Source organism: Cyphomyrmex costatus, unplaced genomic scaffold (assembly GCF_001594065.2).
Source record: "Cyphomyrmex costatus isolate MS0001 unplaced genomic scaffold, Ccosl1.0 scaffold374, whole genome shotgun sequence".
In the NCBI taxonomy this organism is placed as follows: domain Eukaryota; kingdom Metazoa; phylum Arthropoda; class Insecta; order Hymenoptera; family Formicidae; genus Cyphomyrmex; species Cyphomyrmex costatus.
Window position 1 is genome coordinate 321,867 of NW_017277928.1, and position 23,236 is coordinate 345,102.

Consider the following 23,236-nt stretch of genomic DNA (forward strand, 5'->3'; position numbering starts at 1 on the left):
GACATCGTCGTGCCAAGGCAACGTCGATGGGGACAAAAACCCAACGGAGAATAGCCGATTGAACGGAATTGAAGAAAACAAAAGGCGATTCGTGCGGTCATTCACTTGGAGGTGTTGTGATAACGCCTCGCTCGAGCCGCGGACAAGGTGAGGATTCTGAGAAAGATGTCGCGTCGCCGACGTGTTTACACCGTCATCGTCTAGATCGTCACAACCGATTCATATTTCGAAACGGTTCAATTGCGATATACGAATTTCATAAATTTTATTTGCCAAGTCTTTACATTTTTTTAAGAATGAGTTACGTACGAGTTTTTTTTAGGAATATATTATAAGTTTGTACTACATGCGCACAATACTGTTCCAACTATGATTTTTTATTCATCAAGAAATTCTAAATTTTGTAAGAATATTACGAATTTTACAATATATATGGATTTTTAAGAATATTACAGATATGAGTTTAAGACCTGGCTCCACCAATATGAACTTAATTATAATCTTCGTTCAATTTACTCTTTGTTTTTAATTCTTGAAAGAAAAATATTGATGGAATCAAGCTGAAAAATATTATATACTCACAATACTGCATCAAGTATAAAAGCATGAGACAAAATATTTGTAAAAAATTCCCTTGCAACATTTTTAGCTCCTAAGAACTTAAAATATAAATATGTAATCTCTTTTTATATATCGATTAATTTCACTAATTGATTAATACTGATTTTAATTTTTTTCTTCTATAGATTTGAAGAACGAAGATGAAGACTATTGTGTCAGGTGTTGTTCTTCTGAGTCTCTTCTGCATCAATTTGCCAGGTGTCACCATGAACTTTGACTCGTTCTGTGGTGGTCACTTGATAGGCCCTAGAGGCATCATACACACGCCGAATTTCCCCGGACCATTTCCAATTCCGATCAAGTGTCGTTGGGTGATTGACGTTTCCGACATCCCGTCGACCAACAGCTCCATCGTCGTCTACCTGACGCAACTGTATGTCTACAAAGGGCTCCGCTTTACCGAATATGCGTATTACGAGTCCGAGACCATGAACTTTGGTGCGGCCCTAATTAAGGAGGTGACCGAGGGTAACGTCTTCGAGTATCAACGTCTTAGAACATTCAGACCGTTCCTGGTAGTCGAGTTCGAGCTCGATCGACTCGAGGGTAATCACATGAGGGTGTTGAATGACTTGCTCGATGTATATGGATTTAATGTGACGTACGAGATGACAGAAGAACATCCAAATCCTGAATCCTGCACCGTACGCGACTGCTCCTTCGCGGGCAACTGTCTCGTCTCAGCGGATTACACGTGAGTTATTAATACATGTATATATTATTTATACATGTATATACATGTATATATTATTTATGCGAATTTTACTTACTAATTTTACTCTGTTTGCGTACTTTACTTGCGAATTTTTACTCTGTTTGATTTTATTGTATTGCGATTTGAATTAATTATATTTATAAGTTTTAAGAAAACTATTTGGCTCTGTTCTCTTATTTTTAATTTGTTTTTATTATTTATACATCAAAATATATGTATATTATTCCGGCACTTTACGTTGTATATTTGCATTTATTGTAGATGAAAATAATTACATTAATTTTTAATAAATTTAAAAAATAAAATGATACAATTTTTATTTACATATTATATATAGATTTTTAAATTATAATTATATATTATTGTGTCTTATCTTTTTATAATTATTTTTCTTATGCTATCTGAAGTTATATATTCATTTTTGCAATATTTCTATGTAGATATATATAATATTTGAATTTACAAGCGTTTGCATTGTTGTAGCTGCAAAAAAAATTTTTATTTAATGTATGAAAATTATTTCAGAAATGTAATTAATTAAAAAAGCTAAAAATAAATTGACTAAAATGTGAATGTATAATATATACAATAATGTTAACTTTCATTGAAAAGGCTGAAAATACAATTTTTATAACTAATCTAAAACATATGAAATAAATGTTAAATAATTTTAGCTTTTTGTAAACGTTTTATTTTATTTTAGCTACATTTTTAATTGTAAAAAAAATATTTTATTAATAATCTAAATAGAAATAATGGAAACAAATTACTTAATTTTCTATTTGTTAAGAGAAAAATATTAGGTTTTTTTTAATAAATATAAACTTTTAATTCACTGTTAGTAAACTATCCTTAAAAAAATCGCAGCAACTTCTAGAAACTTATACCTTCAAAGATAAATACATAAGAAATTATAAATATATATTTACAAAGAATAGTTGCTGTGTAGGATTACAAGTCTTCCTACTAGGAATCATTATTTTTCACGATCATTGTAGAAGCACAAAGTTTCCTTAATTGTTATGTTTTTTTTCTTTGCAGATCTTTCTGGTGCGATTGTTTCGATGATTTCAATGGAAGAAACTGCAACGAAGGTCCATTGTGTTTCAACGATGAAAATATTCCAGTTTGTCAAAATGAAGCCACATGCAGGTACACCTATATACATCACAGTATAACAATATATTTAAAAAAGACTATTTTTTATGCAATGAGTTAAAAACATCTATTTTATGAACATAAAAACATCGTATTTATTTATGTGAAATGAACTTTATAAATATCTTTACAATGTATAATATAATTAATATATAATTAATATTTTATGTGCGATAAATATGCCATTATTTTTTAGTTCATTTATATTATTACATAATTAAATAGTTTTTTTTTATAGAACGCAAAAGCTTTTAATTTGCAAAATAATTTATAATTAAAGAATTGTAGAATATCGTATATGAAATTGCAAAATGAAATTTTTTAAATAAAAATATGAATTATGATAAATAATTTATATATAATATTTTATGAATAAGAAAAATTTTCCCTGAAGTAATTTACGGATGAATAATTGCCTGCGTTTATTGTAGACAAATTGGGGCAGAAGCAATGCACTGCGATTGTCTGGATGGTTACGTTGGACACAACTGTGAAACTTATCTTTTAGACACGTCAAATACTGGTATGTTTTATTGATTACGATCTAATTAGATTTGCTTAATCCGTTTTATTTTTATTCGTACATTATTCATGCGATCTTTAACGAGAAGGTTGAATAAAATACTAATGAAGTGTGTGAGAACACAAAACTCTTTAGAATTTCAAAACTGATTAGTTATATATCACTTTGCAGAATGCTCGTCGGAGAATTGTATACTACAGTGTCCTGTCAATGAGCAAGAGCAGCCGTGTACTTGTAAAGACGGCACGAAGATATACAACAGTAAGTTTTTAATATCTTATACATCTAATTTTTATTGCAAAACAACGCGTTATATTTTTTTAAATATTTTGTGAATCTGTAATGTAGATTCTTTCAGCTCTGGACTTTCTATTTAATTTTGACTACAGTTTCCTTAGACAATCTTATTTTTTAAAGTATGTTCAAATTTTATTAAAATAAATTTATTGAAATGTAAAAAGAACATTTTTAAAGCATTTACTACATTTACGTGGCTCGGTTTACATCGAAGTTATAACATCGATGTTATAAAATTGGCCAATCACAGCTATTTCTTTAAAGAATGGAACGGCGTAAATTAAATCATGTAAACATAGTCATAATCATTTTTTCATTTTGAATATGTTCGAAATTAAGAGAACAAAGAATTTGTAAATGAAAGAAAATGCGACGAACATCCTATGTAATATATGGATTTTGTATTCGTAGATCGATCGAGGTATGAATGCAGAATCAAGCTGTCGAATGTTACGTCTCTTCGCACGGGTCTGATATCGCAATACGGAAGTTTAGAATCATTTGTTAGCAAGCAGGTAAGTGAAGAAGAGTCAGACATATGTTGAATTCAATTTATAGTATTGTTTTTTATTGTTATTTAAAGAAAACATTCAAACTATATATATCTGACTATCGTTTTCTGAAATAATATACACTTTGTTCAATGAGATGACATGCTTCGTATTTGTGATAAAAATATGAAAAATATAAGAATAACCACGCATGTGATTTGACGCATGTACTTGCGAGTTTATATGACGAGATATGCATAAATGGATTATGTAATGAAATAGGATTTTCCTTTCTTAAAATAGCACGTGCGTGCGCGGATAATTTCAAAAACTATTTAAAATATTATGAAGAATTCCCCGTATGAAACATCTACGTCCGCGGTTTAACGTAAGCACGAATATACATAATACATATAATATAGCATCACTGATGAGCGGTGTATATCGATTTGTGATTGTTGTGTATATAGCTATTTGACAATTATATGTCGTAATGATTTTTGTACATTTGCGTCAATTTACACTGACGTCCGCGAACAAACACATTACTTACAATCTAATCCACGTAAGTGAAGAAGCGATCAATTTATTGCGACTTAAACGTAGTCCAGCTTAGTATTTATTTCATAACAATGCAGAAATATCCGAATGTGCGTCAGAGTAAAATATTAGTATGAGCATATTATCTAAAAATTAATAAACTTATAGCATACATGTTTGTCTCTCTGAAATAGTTGTTTATAAGAAATTTTCAGTCGTATTTATACGGTTTTGAAGAATTATTTGAAGATCAAGGCAAACATTTAAAAAATAAATAATTTATTGTGTGCATTTTACATTTTAAACCTATGCTAAATATTATTTAATTAAGAAAAATTGCAATTTATATAGAATAACTTTGACGTACTTTTTAGTCACTCTCAAGTTTGATTAAATTTCCACACAGTGGCCATGTCATAACCGTGATTCTCCTTCCTAACGTTTTCAGGCAAGGAATATCGTCGTATCAATCTCAATCGTTTTTTGAAATTTTTACTTAATCCGTGCCTTCCTGGATCTCCTAGATAAATTTGCGCACCTCGTTCATGTGCGTCTCCCAACCAGGTCATTAAGGTGTTTGCTATTTCTTCATCGTATAATAAATCACCTACAAAGATCACGTCATATGAATCTTCTAGTGGTTTTTCTAACAAGTTTTCCCACAACACTTCAATATCCACATTATTTAATATGGCATTCATCGCAATAGCTATGCAGGCGACTGAAATTAGAAAAACATTTTTATAGTATTAATTATTAATACATAATGTTTTATTATTAGTATATCTCAGTATAATTTAATTTTAATGATTTTGATATCTTACAATAAATATTCAATACAATATTGCAACATTAAAAACCCTATTTAACTGTGCACCAACAATGTTGGCACAATCAATATTTTGATTGTGAATTCTGATAGAGAAATTTAAAAAATTGATAAAAGATAAAATATAAATTTTTTAAAAATAAAATAGAATCTAACTTCTATGATACAACTCGTAAAATCTTTCACAGGAATATTCTTGAGGCTTCCACGGGCATTTTCTATCTACAGAAATTATGCGTTTCTACAAAAATTATGGGTTATCTCCGTGTTCAAACCCATTCTTAGAATGCCAACGTTTTAGACTGTTCCTTGTCCTGATGAAGTGAACTGTAATGTTCACAAGCGAAACGTTGGCATTCTAAAAATGGATTTAGAAATAATCCGCAAAATGCATAATTTCTTTCATTCAATTCACAAGAATGCAAAAAAGTTTTCAGATTTTTATACAGTTCGGAGCAATAATAAGAATTTGTAATTCGAAGACTCAGGTTGCAAACATAGATTGAAAATTTTATTATCGGCGGAGAATTAATAGCAAATATTGCACATATATTTTGTTCAGTTTTGATATTCTAGTATTCTGGTCAATCTAGTTATACTCTTTTTAGATATTATATCTATATTTTAATAGATTTTTAATTATGTAAATAATTTTTTTCTTAATTATTTGATAAAACATCAAATAATATTACACTCATTTTGCGATATAATAAAAAAACATTCTTTCATAGGTAATTGACCGTATCGTACATAGAATGATCACTATCTTATAACTAACTCTGAGTCACATACTCTATAAATAGGTTTCTCAAGAATGTCGCTCACGTTTTTACACTTGTTATAGAAGTTGCTATTTTACTTCATTATTTAGTTATTAGAGTTCAGAAATATGGAAATATGATTTTTAGAAATCATTGACTGATAGTTGTCACTAAAAATTGTTATGTATTATTTTATATAAAAATTATTTTATATATAAAAGTTAATATTATATTGTTGGAGACATATATTTCGATTTAATCATTATGGCAACAGATGTGTTCATAAAAATTGTTTCTAAATATTTGATAATTTTAGAATGTGTACAAATAATTGCTTTAAAAAATTATAAGTTTAATATTCATAATTTTTTATTATTATTTTTTATTTTAAAAAGCAATTTTGCTTATACATAAGTAATTAAGACAAATAGAACATGCGTTAGTAATATTATTCACAGTATATTATCTAAAAAAGATTGACTCGCGCGCGCGCTATAATTTTATGCAAAGATAAGATCATTGAACTATCTTTATCATTGCGGTTGAATGGCACTCCGAACAGATAATCGAAAGTTAAATTCCTGAACATTGATATCAATGTCCGTCATATTATGTCATTGAGTTTTTGTCGCTCGCGTGAATTGATGTAATTTGTTCATAGACATTGGAACAGAGACCGTACGCGACTTTGTACAGTATATGTGACGTCCTTGACACCTATCGATTCGAGCCAAAAGCATGCTAGATTAATGTAAAATACGGCAGCAACAAAATAATCACATTCTGCGAATTTTAAAGTTCAAGAGAAATGAACGTAATGTCGGGAAGCTTATACGTAATACACATTTCCACTAGAAACTTTTTCTTCGTATCTAAATAAATAAAATCTAATAGAAAACATTATTAATGCAACGATCTCTGTGGTTCATATTTTTTCTTTTTATCAGATTGGATTCCAAAATATGTATTTATTATTAAAATTAGATTAATATGGTTTATATAGTGCTAATATTATACTAAATTTTAATCTCAATAGAGAGTATTGCACTTATTCAATAATTATATGGAGAATTTATTTCTATACATTTTAGAAAATTTATTTTGATCGTATTTCCTATGAACGAATAATATTTCAATTTTCGTTGATCTGTTATATGGAATTATATGGTACAGTTAACATGCTACGCAGATGCAAATAAATGTGAATCGGCAGCCTTTCTCTGACGCACGAAAAGTAATTCCATCCTCCTTTATATCCACGTAAAATCCGGGGGAAATCCACTCTGTGTCCCACATTCTAATTTCTTCACCTGCTTAATTCTCAAGGCGCAACGTGACTTTAAGTAATATGAGTTATATAAATTTTTCAAATTATTATTGAATTATCAATTTTGATTTTAATTCTGAACTCTCTGAAAGAATACAATAAATCGAAACAATGCCATTGCGATGAGTATTAATATTAGAATTTCGCTAGATTTGCAGATGTTATGTGAATTATTTTGCTTTTTCCAATGCGCAATAATTGTGGCGTTGCGTCAAGAATCGACGATGTGTCAGCGACTTTCGTGATAATCGACGAAAGCTCAATCAGCGAAGAAATACAGAAAATACGTCATAAGGGAGGATCTTCAGCGCGAACTAATCATTGATAGAAATGCTCTCGGGAGCATTAATTCTACGTACTGTGCGTAATATGAAACGCGACAGTTAATATCAGCTACTATCAGCATTGTTTTGCTCGTGCAATACGATCGTGCAAAGGCACGACAGGCACGCGTACGATGAAACGGGCGGATACATTCGCGCGGATGCATTTTTTTCTAAATCATGTCCGTGGAATCCGGTTTTATCTGCGTACGGATTCATGCCAATTATCTATGTTGCTATTATACACATCTGTTCATCGGCAGATAAACTCACACAGATACGAGTGACGTCAAAGGAAATCTTTTGAGTCTTCCTTTTGGATCTTAGTCACTCGTTTTCCTCTCAGCTACTGATATTCCCCGCGTCAATGGTGTAACTTGCGAGACACAATCGTTACAAGGTAGTTGGGAAACTCCGTTACGAAAGAATTCTATCAAAGGCTTCTGGGAAAAGAAGAAAATTTCATAGAAACTTTATAGTATTTTTGACGTCATTTGACTATTTATATCGACGTGAAGCTCTGTTCATTGCTTAGACATAAGTAATTTTTATTGTTTTTCAACATATAATTGTAATATTGTAAGTTTTTAATGTTTAATTCTTTGTCTTACACAGAATGTTAACACATAATTTTAATTTTTTTTACTTTTTTTGTAATTTATTATGTAGTATCATTTTTTAATTTTAATGAAACGGAAAAAGTTCGTTGATACATAGCCATTTTTTGACTCATCATTGAAATTTTATTACTGTATTCTATTTCCTCGCTTTCAAACGAGGAAACAGTTATGAGGTATTTGGACTTGAAGAATGCCATTCTGTATATGTTCAACTTTATTATCATTTTGCGTTTTTTAACCAATTCTAACGTTTTTATTATTTTTGATCCATTACTTACTTTATATTATAATTATTTTACGGGCTGAAATGAGGACTAACTGTAAGTAAGTCGAAAAGTTTCCTTGCAAGATGTATCGTCGTGGAAAAACTAGTATTAAAATTACGTATAATTTTTAATATTAGAATAAACCTAGTTATTTTTTAATCTATTATCAGTTGTCAGTTTGATTTAATTTGATTTTTTTATTGATATTATTGCGTAACCAAATATTAAGATTATTAAAATTATTTTATAATACTGAACTTACTAGATATGTACTAAATACTAAAAGAAATTTAATATAAACAGGAAATGAACTTTAATATAGATAGAAATTTAATGTAGGAAGTTCAAATTCGACATTCCATTATATTTTTTTCTTGTCTTTTTATTTTTTCTCTGTTGTGTAACAAAGCGCTTTGTTTAAAGCTCATTAGTTAACAAGGTCTTTGAAAATAATCCACTTATTATTACGCCATTGGCACGCGTTTCTTCGCTCTCTTGATCTTAGCCCGAGTCGCAATTGAGACGGACCATTCCTCGAACAACACGTATCCTCTTTCTTTCCTTCTTCGAATTCTGTTCGAAGAACTCTGTCCGAAACGAAAGTTCCCTTTTCGACGCATTTTTCGTCATTTCGAGGAAACAAGCAAACGCAAGTGAATACTAGCTGTTATTCATTTTGTGCAACATGATATTTATCTTGAAAGTTTTACGAGTTGTTACAATCTTTTGATGCAGTTTTGTACGATTGATTATAATCGATTGAACATTTATTTATTATGTAATATTATACTTTCCAAGGATAATTTATTTTCCTTTTTATCATTTGTTATAAAATCATTAAAATAGTTATTTGTTCCATATAGAATTTCGGAAAATTGAAATATATGTTATACCGCAGTTACATAATTGAAAAATATTATGATGTCATATTTACCGTAATATCACAGATATTGCAACATCGATGACTCTTACAATTAGATATCTCGATCATTTCACATTTTTTCAGATTAGTGAATTTATCTTACTAGAACACTCTCACATATGCTATTTTTTTTACGTGTATCTATCTCGTTTGTATTATCAGTTACATTATCAGTCAAGGGCATTGCAATTATAATCGAACGTCGAGTACGTACAGTCTCAAATTTGTAACTTTACTTTATATACATTCTTTAAATATATAACTAAAAATTACATTTTCTTAACAAAGATAACAAGACGATAATTATTTTGAAAATAATTGATGAGACACATAAAGACTATATCTCATTAATTGCAATCTTAAGACAAGATTATATTCTATATTTAAAGAGAAATTTATAAAAATTATAGAATTATTTACAATAAAATTTACATGTATTAATGATGCATTTTTAATATCAATTTTTAAGTTTTTTTTTTTTTTTCAAGAATAAAATTATCATAGTCACATACTTTCATTTAAGTTAATAATCATATTATATACTAACCTTTACTTATGTCATTTGCAACAATCTTGGACATTTTATTCGTTAATTTCGCAGCTATAGCCGCAGCACCACATCCTGCACCCAAATCCAGTATTCTTATTGCATCTTTTTTCACATTTTGTGTCATACTGCCTAAAATTCTTTCCTTTTCATCCAAAATGAATCTCGCAAGTACTTGGCCTCCAGGCCAATAAATAGACCAAAATGGATCTTGAAATACATTTCTAGTTAAGAAATCAAGTGTTCCATCTATACGTTTATCAATGAATGGCTCGTGATATAAAGGACAATTCTCTGTCAGTAGGAATAATTTTAGTTCTGGAGTTAAATGATTGCGAGTTATTTCAGTGTTTTTTAATATCACATTTGTCACGTCGTGATAATTCTGGAGAAATCTTTTAAGCAATGTTCTATGGCTATTACATAGGAATCTCTCCCATATTTCCTTTGTACTGTTCGAAAATTGTCGTGTAAAAAAAAGCGCCTTCGAATACATATTTCTTCTGATAATCTTCGAAACCTGAAAAAAATTTTAATCATCAGTTGTTCATATAATAAATCACGTACAACTTCCGAGGAAGTCTATAAACATATATCTAGAAATCAAATCAGTTATACAAAATCAAAGATTAGAAAAAGAAAGACAATCATTGATTACTACCGTTTTTCGATAAAGTCACTGATATGCGATTATTTTTTAAGAAATATATCACAATAATGATAAATTTATGGTTTACTTCACGTCCGCGATAAGATTATCAATTAGTTGTTGCGTCTAACTTGACGATATTGAATACAGAAAATATTTTGCTCGTTATTTATTTAAAAAATGCATATCCTGGAAATTTGATGTCATAAAATATTGTGAAATGATAGTAAAAGTATTTTCAAAATATTTCATGCCAAACATGAATATCTTATTATGCTTTAATAAGTAATGCCGGTTCTATCAACGTTGTAGTTATTCCCCAGAGAAATTTGCATTTACGCAAACAGCATTCGTAACTTACGAGAGCAATGAGGAAAAGCTGTAAACGAATAGTAGAATATTTCTATAATTAGAAAAATAGTTCAAGTTATATATCTTGTTTGAAGAAAGATATCTACTAAAAAACGACAAAATATATCCAAGATATTTTGGGGTTTCCCCTCGATCCTTCAATTATAAAATATGTCACGTTTATCACTTAGAGATATGAAAAAAAAACACTTGTAAAGTTTTTAATTGACCAATATTTTATTTCGTAATAAAAAATAGGTAAGTTTTTAGCGCAATCCATTTTAGTTATGATTTATAATATTTAAAAACGATTTTAGTATTGTACTTTGTGACATTATTTAATTTCAATCGAAAAATATGTCTTTAGAAAAAAAATCCTTGAATAACTTTTTATTTTAATATCTTTTTTTAAAAAAGTCTCAAAATAAAAATCTAAAAATTACTGGGACAATTTAGAATTTAAAAATATTTTCCATTCTACTGTCAACATTAGTTCTAGATTGTTTAAATATCATTTACATAATAAATCTGTATTGATTATGAAAAATTTATTAATTTCTAAGAATATTTTTTCTTACAATGCATATATTATGTTTCCAAATTATAATAATTACTGAAACGTTCTCTGAATTGATGTAATCTTCGATATAATCTTGTTATATCCCTAAAATAAGCGCGTCTGTTGCGTAATATCATGCATTCTCTTTCTTTCTCCCTCGTGGCAATATTAGCAGGATCAATTATATTCGTTAACACAAAGAGGGTGACCGATGCAATAAATATGATTACGAGAGCAAACCTTCGGTTTCTGCGATCTTACGACCAAAATAGAAACAGGCACAGAATTCATATAACCATCTCTTTGAAATTATTATTATACATATAATAGAACTACATTCAGTGTTTGATTATGTACCTTCCATTGTTTCTTATATCAATATTTTGTTGTAATTTTATTGTTTGTGTTTCTTTTTTAAGTACTTAATAATGAATGTTTTTAAAATTATTAGATTAGTATATGTTCTTTTATAAGACTTAAAAAAATAAATTTAAAAGATTATTGCGTAAACAACCATCGTGTTGAAAGTTTTATTTTGTTCTAAATTATATTATGTTATATAATTATGTTATAATTTTTTATGACAATGTGGGATTTTGCATTGCACAAAAAATAACGCCATGTGACGTATTTATCAGGAAGTTCCCCGATCGATGTGTATTTTGCCAGATGGATTTTGTTAATCCTTCGTTATCGTTAAAATTAAACGGGTGATGAAACATGACGGAACAAAGCATCCATAACTTGCATCATCTTCACAGAATGTACACTATTATTAATATAATGCGAGAGCATATAATCGATTAAGAGTAGTATACATGATACCGTAGGTCGTCTATCAAAATGAAATTTATTGACCGAAATAGTTGCAACGGTCGATCAACGTGGCTGTTTCTCATCAGATGATCATAGATGATGAAACAAGATATTGTCATTAGATACATACGTGATGCAAAACGTATGAATTTTACAAGTCATCCTTATAACTCTTTTACATACACAAAGTAATTCGAAATTTCTAACAATTAAATGTTGACAATGTATTAAAAATGTGCTGTATTTTCAGACTTTGGTTGCTCTTGCAATATTCTTCAATTCTCTCGAACTCTGAACTTTGTTAGAAGGCAGGGTGTCATGACAATTTACACACGAACAACACACGTGTCGAAGATCGAAGAAGGACGTAACGATGAGATCGCTAGATATAATATAAATTGATGTAAAACGCGCGTCACCTCGACATGAACGTTGTTCCTCATCATCGATGGAAATTGTTTGCTCTGTTACTAAGTAATTATGTTTTCTAACATTACTGGTTCTCGGTAGATTCCGTTGAAATGTTCATCCTATTAAGAGTTTAACGCGAAATATAATCAATAAGTATAATTACTTGAATCTGCCTGAACTGTTAGAATAACTTTTCATGTACATATATGAGTTATCATCATGCATAGATATTTATTGCCTGTCGAACCATTAAAAGTAACACTGCTTTTTTCATTACCAATATTAATATAGTTAAAGTTGTGAAGTAAAAAGTATCAATTTTTTAATTTTTCACACAATTGTAAATATAAGAAAAACCAATAATAATCAGTGAGGATTCTGTTTTGTTTTGATTATTCTTTAGCTTACATGGCTTTAATATTGCTTTCAAAAAGAAGGGCCGCAATAAATATAAAATAAAACAGGCAAAGGTTTAATTGTATCTATGTTTTTATGTTTACTAAATTTATATCACATCTTATAATCGAAGCATAATAATTGTGTAGGAAAATGCAAAAACACGAAAGCTTATGTTTCTTATAATTTTACCTTGAACTTACGTTCGACCGATGTTTCAACGAATCGCTTAAAACAAAACATAAACATATGCAAAGAACAAAACTACATTCGTAGTTATTTATCGATCTGTATGCAAATAATATGACATTCCAGTAGCTTTAAAATGAATCATACATGAAACTCTGCAAATCAGCACATTCCATGTCAACATTGTAATATTGCTGATATTTGTCACAGTTAATTATCTCAGAATTTCTTACCGAATAAAATTATTCGTTTTTTATTCAATCAAATTTTTATCTTTAATCCGTCTTAAAGTCTATGTATGTGTTTGTGTGTGTGTATATATATATATATATATATATATATATATGTACACACACTTATTTCTCTTTCTGCAATATTCATATAAATTTTACATTTTATTATTACTCAATTCGGATAATTTTATTATTCGTTTTTATTATTTTTTGTTAATTTCTTTTTTTCTGTTCTCAGAAAGCTTATGTTCTAAGATATGAAAGCGATGTTATTTTCAACTCTCTTCGGGAAATTTTGATATACAGACTCCAACTCGATTGGCCTTTCTTTATCCGCACATTTTTCCTCGGGTTTCCCGGTAAAGTCGCCGCGCCGGGTGTGTATATCGATAAAAAGCTCCGTTATGTACATACCCGAGCGACCGGCGCGACGGAATATCCGTGAAACTGGAGGGGACAGCCCGGACGACAGTGACGAGTCACGAGGTAGTGGCTTAGCGCCGGTAGCGGGAGACCAGTCTCTATAAAAGCCGTGCGCACCACGTTTGCTAGGTCATACATACGTCGTAGTCAGAACAGAAAGGAATCACCGAGAGACTTACCACGAGAACGTTACGCGAGTGTTGCACGAGTTTGCGTCAGAACGAAGTTTAGTGAAAGCATAGAAAGGGAGGAAGAAATCGCAAGAAGTGATTCCAGTGGCTGTAAAACAACGCTGAAAATTTCTTCGACGGACTTTACCGAGTCCAAGAAAATTCTCACATTCAGTGAAGTGTGCAAGAGAGGTGCATTGAGGATTAAACCACCAAACGAGCAAGCAGAGATACTGACCGATATGACTCGTTGCCAGGAACCACAGTCCTATCACGTACAGACCACAATGGCCGATAGGTAGTTATTGTCATGTAAAAAAAAACGATCTCGTTGCATGAGATTTCCACGTGGCTCACACGCAACACTCGAATGAGGAGTAGCATGTTAGCCGTGGTTCTCTCTTAGCAGTGATAAAGAAATGCTTGGTCACGACGAGGTAATTCTGACTTATCTCCGAGTTTTGTTTGTTCTGTATGAGAAATTGTAGTTTCACATTGTGCAATATAAATCTTAACTTGCACATTTCCGTATCTTTGATTTCGTAGAAATTATTTTATCGGAGATATAATTTAAAAAAAAAATAAAGATTAAATTCCTTACCTTTGACTTTGCAGAAATCACTATCTGATGTTATCTAAAACTTGAAGAATTAATCTTGAAATTTTACATATCCTTGACGTTATATAAAGATCATCTTTTAGCAATTGCCAAAGTAATTTAAAAGTTATATCTTGGAATGCTTTACGTCTTCCACGTAATAAGCGTACAAATTACCACGTCATAGTGATTCATGAAACTCGTTGTGGCAATTCCAAGTATTGCTGTACACTGTCGCGCCGGCTTACATAATAAACCGATACGCAAATGATTGATCGAGGATGACTTACAGCGGGAAATCATCGCGGTGCGAGACATCTCGCTGCGGAGACACCGTCACGTGCGGCATGCTGCCAACCCTTAAAGAGCTGGACTCCAGAGGATGCAACAGCCGGGGGAGCATTTGTCTGGTGCCCTTCGACATTGAGATGGACGCGGCCAGTCACCTTCAGATGACACTTCTCGAGGCTTATTGCCGGGAGATTGGGATCAAAGTTTTAAGCGTGTCCAAGGAGACTATACAATTGTACTTGTGTCCAGGAAACACGGATCTGTCGTGCGTCCTAATAAGCGACGACAAGAATTTTCCGAAGTTGCCGAAGTGAAATATAAAGACTCGTCCTTGAGAGCTGAAACTAAAGGGCCAGATTTCATGCCGGTCTTTCACAAGCCGAAGTATTTTGCTGAGATCTCTGTGTCGGGGAGAATTCTTCACGCAAAGGATGAAGAAGGGAGTTTTAACTCGGCAAGCAATGTGTCCTGTGTGTCTCATTAGAGAGATTGCTGATAATGGACATTTTATATCGAAATGTTTATAAGCGAGATGTATTCAATCGCGCTCGCTATATTTTAACTGTTTGAAAGCACTTTCTGTACTTTGAATTTTCCTCTGTCCTCTTCCTCCAACATACGAGTACTTATTTCTATTTAAATGCAGAGAGTGTGAAACAGGGAGGTAACTGAGGAGAACAGATCTGTCATCATTGTGGTCAATCGAATGGTGTTTCTTTTGGAATCACTTACTCAATGATTGTAGGATATGAAATATTAATTAGCATATGTAACATGTATATCTGTCAATTGTATACATTTGTCGTGAAAACAAATTGATCTTTGTTATGTTTGCTTGTAAGAACATCGACAGTTGAGATGTATCGAAGAACAATTAAATGTATAATATAATTATTTGATAATATTACATGATGTAAGAAAAATACGAAGCTCTTTTTTATTTCCTGTCTACCTGTATCCTTTACATCTTATTCTATCTATTTATACGAAATCGATAATATAGCGTTAACTTAATTCATTAAAACTTTTCTCATAGCTTGCGAAATACTTGAGGAACTCCAATATCACTTCCATGGAGGAATTAAAAATCCTGAACGTGACGTGAGTAGGTACACATTCGAGGATAAAACGTATAGTTATACGTAAAATATAAAACGGATTTCGGTATTAAATGATTATATATTTTGGATTATTTATTCTCTTCCTTTTTCTTGCTAATAAATTAAAATTATTTATATTTTTCACTTTGAGAAATAATTAAAAAAATATGCTCTATACGCGCGCGAAGATCATCTTTTATATATCAGTCACTGTTTTACTGTTTCCTTTAACAGACCAACGGCCGAAGTAACTTTTCATTTTTTCGGCAACTCCGACGACGGAGATAAAATTCGCGAATCTCTCAATCGACTCGTACAGCGTCGACGTCTCAGCGAAATTGCATTGGAATCCACGCACTTTACCTTCCAGCAAAAACCCGCGCTTAAATTACAGGTAATTTATTACAATTTACATAAATATATGATAACATTGCGTATTTGAATAATATTATCACGAAAGCAAAATAATCGTATACATAAAGTATATCATATATACACGTACAATACGTTAAAATTCGAAATTTAAGGATCATTCTCCGCATCCTTTAATTTTATTAAAAAGAAGTTCAAGATTTGAATTGGTATTAAAATAGTTAAAATATATATATTCAGTTAATTTTAATTAAAATAAAAAATATATATTCATATAATTAATATTTTTAAGAGTGCAATTAATTGTTGCATAATTTAAAAAATTCTAAAAATTATCGCGTTTTAGACTCTGCGTATTAATCAAGTGAACGATTATGAAGTTCACTTGGGAGAGCAAATCATCTTGTCATGCGCTGCTCAAGGAAGCTACAGCATAAGTTTCACTTGGTACAAAGACAGCATGTTGGTGAACACAAGTAAAGCTATCAGGTAACCGAACACTATTAGCATTTCAGAGTTCACATTACAATTTCGTAAAGCAACAATTAATTAAAGTAACAATATTAAAATATGTTATCTAAATGTACTTCATTCTTTGTGAGAAAGCAAGGTTTTCACATTTTAATACTTATTCCGATCGTGCTTTGCTGTTTTAGAGAAATTTGGATTAATCATTTACCGAATGATGGATCGGATTTATATACATCAATATTGACGATCGACAAGGCGACCCTGCTCGATGCCGGTCAGTACACCTGTCAAGTAGTTGACTGGGGTGTGCAGCAATGCAAAAGTATCTACATTGAGGTCAGGGATGAGCCAGACGTGAAAGTGGTGCCGATGAGCGCCTCTATAGAGAAAGTAAACCGCAAATAGATTTAATGCAAATAATTAAAATGTAAAACAAAAAGATATATATTAACACTGCTAGACAATTCTTTACAGGGCAACGATATACAACTAACATGTATGACTCCCAACATGCGTAACATCGGGATCGGCTTTGGTTGGACGAAAAATCGCGCCTTGCTCAAATTAGAACCCGGTCGAGCAGTTTGGGAGGATTTGTATCCAGCGGGTAGCATTCTGAAGATTACTAATACTCAGGTACAAGCCCCGTGCTTTCTCATTGATTTTTTTATTCGACTAAATATTGGAGTTCAATGCAGGATAACATAATCTCTCCCCTTTTTTTAAATTAAAATTAACTTACAAAGAACATTATTAAAGTGTGTTCCCGATTTTGTTCTTTTAATATGTAATTGTTATCTAGACCAAAATGAAGAACATATATTTTTTATACATGTCCATTTTTATTTTTGAAGGATGAAACACTCTTAGTGATAAAATTAAAAAATATTAATGGGGATAAATTCGACTGATCTATTTGATATAAAGTAGTTTGTTTGGTATTTTCAGAAATCAGCGATTTACACCTGCAATGTAGCGCACAAATCTATGTCTGTGCGAGTTGAAGTCATGAATCGAACGCTGATACCAATATGCTTTAAAGAGCAGTCCTGGGGTTTGCAATGGCCAGACACTGCACCAGGATCAGAAGCGCTGCTAGAATGCCCCCGATATTTCGTAGGTCGACGAGTGTCCAGGCTCTGTTCGATGAAAGATGCTACTACACCCGAATGGCAAATACCGGATTTTTCATTCTGCTTATTTGAGCCGTTGATTTTACCATATAACAATGTAAGTATTTTGTTCTCTTTATACTTTATAATTGATTTGTTTCGCGAGGAACCGAGAAAATTTATTCAAAATCTATTAAAATGATTTTGTTTTTAATAGAGTAATATATAATGTGTGGAATATATTTTTAAATAAATATTAATTGTAAAATAAACTGAAGAATGCGCGTAAAAATTAAAAGGTCTTTGTATATATAATATATTTTATTTGTAATATTAATGATTTAATTATTAATTAAGTTTTAACATTCATTGAATACATGATGGAAATGTAAAATTATTTAATTTTCCATTATATGTTTTAATATAAAATAAAACAGGAAATTAATAAAAATGTTCGCATTTTGATTCACAATCAAAGCTGACTAGTTTGATTTGCTATACACTTGATTAAAGATCCAAATTTATTATCAAAGTAATAAGTTACGAAATCGTTCTAATTTATAGTTTCGAAGTCTGACATTGGGTTACCAAAAAATTTTGAGTTCGGACACGATCCTCGCCTTTTGGGAGATCTTGCGCAAACGTGCATTGCCGCTTTATCCTGGCGAAGGTGATCGTATAATAAGTATGTTGGCTGAAATCGAACGATATCAGCACAGTATCGATCCACAGGATGCATACAACTCCGCAGAGGTTTTGAATCACATAATAAATCGCATACTAAGCGATGAATATTCGATCTTAAGTCAAGAGGTAAAGATAATGTAAATATAATGTAAAAAGAAAAGTTTAATTTTTAGTAAGATAACAATCTTTTTGGCTTAATTTCAAACATAAAGCTTATTTCAAAAATTGTGCTGACTGCAGAGTACCTCATTGTTTAGTCGTAATATAGTCTTATTAAAAAAATAACAATTGATCACCCAGAAAATTTATAAAAAGCATTCTTTACTTAAATCTGTTTTATATGCAAAACTACTCTTTTTTCCATTATTTATAACAAAATTATAAACTTCCAAATCTTCACCTGTTTTTAGAAACTGTCGGTGTTGCTTCAGCTGACGCAACGCAATTTAATTCACTGGTCCAAACAGCTGAAAGATATGTATAAACATCTGTCTCTATCATCTATGGTTATAGATATTCAGCAACTACAATCTCAGAATGGAGATAGTATAACGCATTCTCTTCAAATACCTTCCGCCGATTATATGTAATATTTTTATATATTATCTACTATAGATCTATTATATAGATCCATATAGATCTATTATAATAAGTTTAATAAATTATTTATTTATGACAGGTATCCTGATTGGTACGAAGACAAAGTAGCTATACGATTATGGAAGAAAAAGCAGCGTAATATAAAGTCTAATAACACATTTACCGGAATTGTTATCGTGTACAAAAATATGTCGCGCTTTATACCAACAGCATATATTAAAGAACTCGAGTAAGTTGATTTATTTAAAAAAAAAAAAGTCGAACAAAAGGCAAGAATAAGCCTGCCTAATTTTATGAATTCGAACATTTATTTAAGTGAAACTAAAATCAATAAAAAAAAAACTAAAATCAATTTTTTCAATTTGTTAAAATATTCAAATTTATATATACATATAATAATTTTATCACCTTAGTGATGGCACGGACCTAGAGTTTCGCATTAATTCTCGAATAATCACCGTCGCAATTCCCTCCTTTGGCATCGATAAATATAACAAGATATGGATTGATCTGCAAATTCGGCATTTACAAAATCAAACAAGTTCCTGGAACACATCATGCGGTCTAATAGACAACACTGGATCGTGGGATCTCGATACTTGCATAGCAAACACAGTATCTGGCGATGCAGTAACACATTGTTTGTGTCCTACTACGGGGACAATAGCTGTTTTCTTGACAACTCGCGCAGTAAAAGTAAATACAGTTTCATTTAAGAAAAGCTATGTTTTAACATTCCATGTTATTCTATCACTTATGGAATGCATATTCCTAGAATTCTTATGTATAATGTAGTTTATCTACACATAATTTTCCATATAATAAGCGAAAAACCACGTTTTTATCGCCATTTATGAATTTCTTGAACGTTATAGGTAGTATTGGCGAAAACAGAGCAAACGACATTCATTATAATATTCGGATGCAGCAGTTGCCTTGTTCAGTGTTTGTTATCTGCTCTAATACTAGGCACTTTTTGGAAAAAACACAAAAGCTGGCTGAATTTTCTAAAACTCCAATGCTGCGGCGCACTAATAGGCGCAATGGCCATCTTTATTTACGCCGTCCATACTAATCTTCCAGAGGTAATCATGTCTGTTTATAAAAAAAATTTACATCATTAATTCTATAATTTATGTCTCGTTAAAATATGATGTCCTATTATAAAGAAAAATTGTATATAAATTATAAAATTGTTATACGAATCTTAAACTTAATACAAATACTTCGTCATTAATTTCTCTTCGTTTCAGTCATCTTACTCGCTCGTGGCGATAGGATTAGAGGCGTTCCTCCTCGTGGGCATGTCTGCACCTATTTCTGAGGCTCTAATAGTATATGCCGAGCTCACACAAATTCGACCAAGCCAACATCTTCAGCCTACAGTGATCGCTGTAATAACAGGTATGATTTAGATCTAAACCTAGATCTTTTGAAACGCGTCGAGCATTACTTGTAATCGTATGTTTCTTAGGCGTTCCGATCTTGGCTGTGTTTGCAACTGAATTAACGCATAAGAGTACGGGATGGAGACACGAATCCTGGTGGCTCATATATGGCAGCGGCGTCTATAACATATTTGTCAGCTGCGCCACGATGATGTTTTTAGTATTCATATTATTGTATATGGGGGTGCTCCACAAAGTTCACACATTAGTGGAGGAGAATGTGATGAAGAGAGAAGCTATAGAAACAAGGTACATAGATCTATTAGATTGTTTCGTAAAATTTTGGTGACTCTTTTACAAGTCATTAAATCTTTTTTTTTTTTCGTCGCAGAATACGAACATTGCATCGCGCAGCTATCGTCATATGCGGCATCATCGCCATGGAGGCATCCTCTATTTTCTACATAAATTCATCGTCTGTAATTTTCCATTACGTATTTGCATCTCTATCTTTCGCTCTGGTAAGATATCTTCGCAAACGATAATTTATATTGGCTAAATAATAAATATATTAAAATTATTCACTAACTATTGATGCGCAGGGCTTCAGTATAATAATCGTATATATTGTTAACGGCGAGAATGCAATTATCGGACCAATGTTGCGGAGAATCAGATGGAAACGCAATGTGGACGACGAACATACGTCCGAACCCATTAAAGGTAATGTGAATTTATTGACATGCATTATGATATCAAAGGGAAACTTTTTGAATTAAACTATTGTTTAAAAAAAACGTCAAAGTTTGATTTACAAAATTATTCATATTATTCATATTATTCATTAGTGTGCTCAAAAGCTGACGCTGAGGTGGAAAACGATTCAGCGACTCCCCCGACGTCGTCTTCAATCGCCGTCGAGCCATATCGGGAAGCGCGAGGCGTCGCCGCGGGTAGCATAGATATGCGTGATTTTGTATCCGAGTCTTCATCTGCCTACGCCAAGTCCTCCGTCCCCACGACCAGATTCTTGCCGGAGATCCGAATAGATCATTCGGACAATGTCGATCTTGAGAACTACAACACGAGTCCGCGAAAGTATCAAGAAGTGTTCGTCGACTCTGCATTCTCCGCACTTAGCTCTCACTGTGCCAATGATGTAGTAGCCTACAGTGTTAATGATCGCAGCAGCTTTCGTAGTGACGTATCGGGCAAGTATCGTAGCGACAGCAAGACCTTCGTGCCGACGGTGAGCGTATCCCCCGAGTCTTCGGCCAAGGTCCTCTGTAATGCCGACGTGGAATCGCGATTAGGTGCAATGCCAGATGTCACATTGGCCGTGAAAAGTGACGTCGAACTATCATCGCGAACAAGCGTGGAACTGAAGAGCCGAGAGCACGTAGTGAGCGCTATGCCGGATATCGCCAACACGAGTGAGCGTAAGCAACCTGACGGCCAGGAAAAGACACCCGAGATCATGGTAACGACAGGTGGCTGCGACAGTGCGACCAGCGGTATGCTAGATCGTATCTCTCACGATCTTGACTATCTGCTTAATCGCACACACGCCAAAGAAGGAGCTTGAAATCTGCCAAGATCGTGAAAAAGTATGTATGCAACAAGTGCGTGAATAAATACTTGTTAAATTTGTACAAAACGGATTTCGCCACAAATTTCCACATAAATAAGTGAATCGCAGGTCATTTCATGTATCGTAGTTTATTTAGGATAATATTCGTCAATATTGCGTTTTTGCTATGTAATGAGAAGTCAACGCGATATGAACGTATTGGGAGCTGCAAACCAAAGTCTAAAGTACATATACATATAATCCCTTCTTATTTCTTACATTCTCGTATATTCTGCACCAGAACGCTAATTGTAATTTGATCGTTGATCACGAATCGGTAAGTCGTAAAAAAAATTCGATGCGACAAGTGATTATCATCGCACTCCATCCATCAGAATTTACTTTAAATATAATCTCGAAATTTTCATGCTCTATTATAAACATTTACATTCACGTCCATTGTATATCATGAGGAGACTTTACTGTCCCTCATAATAAATAAATAGAATATTAAAGAATAAAATGTACTGCGTAAAAATTCGATTTATGTATAATACAATTATTGTATAGATTTTCAGAAGGTGAAAGTACTCAGTTGAGCGTTTCCGAGTTAAAGTATTTATTTATCACTGTCATCGTACAGCCCTTTCATAATATCCACGAATCAGTCGTCGCGCTTTTTTTCGTCGTTTATAATTTGTATTATAAAGCTATACACATTCAATTTAGTTTGATAATCTACTTACATACTTAAGATCGAAGTTTATGTTGTAGGTAATAGGTACCTCTAGTAGAGTTAGTCGTTTACTTAATGAGAAATGCTTCACTGAAATTGATTCGACCGAGGTATGAAATTGGAGCGGTATTTCTCTTGGCCAAGCACGTGTTATAAATGCAAAAGACGTAATAA

General features: G+C 31.9%; 2 protein-coding genes across 2 annotated transcripts; both read left to right on the forward strand.

The window, feature by feature from the left end:
• Window positions 1-78: 78 nt before the first annotated feature.
• On the forward strand, window positions 79-22,790 carry LOC108776729 (uncharacterized). The gene is made up of 22 exons (XM_018543430.1): window positions 79-147; window positions 747-1,315; window positions 2,378-2,488; window positions 2,926-3,017; window positions 3,189-3,278; window positions 3,726-3,829; window positions 16,063-16,127; window positions 16,361-16,520; window positions 16,845-16,987; window positions 17,155-17,359; window positions 17,444-17,605; window positions 17,918-18,199; window positions 18,646-18,894; window positions 19,179-19,354; window positions 19,448-19,597; window positions 19,782-20,064; window positions 20,244-20,453; window positions 20,622-20,772; window positions 20,843-21,065; window positions 21,148-21,277; window positions 21,359-21,479; window positions 21,605-22,790. The coding sequence occupies exons 2-22, from the start codon at window positions 762-764 to the stop codon at window positions 22,339-22,341; spliced, it is 4,398 nt and encodes a 1,465-aa protein (XP_018398932.1). The 5' UTR covers window positions 79-147; window positions 747-761; the 3' UTR covers window positions 22,342-22,790.
• Window positions 13,928-15,788, forward strand: LOC108776730 (uncharacterized). The gene is made up of 2 exons (XM_018543432.1): window positions 13,928-14,435; window positions 15,028-15,788. Exons 1-2 carry the CDS (start codon window positions 14,380-14,382, stop codon window positions 15,338-15,340), a joined length of 369 nt encoding a protein of 122 aa, XP_018398934.1. The 5' UTR covers window positions 13,928-14,379; the 3' UTR covers window positions 15,341-15,788.
• Window positions 22,791-23,236: the final 446 nt, after the last annotated feature.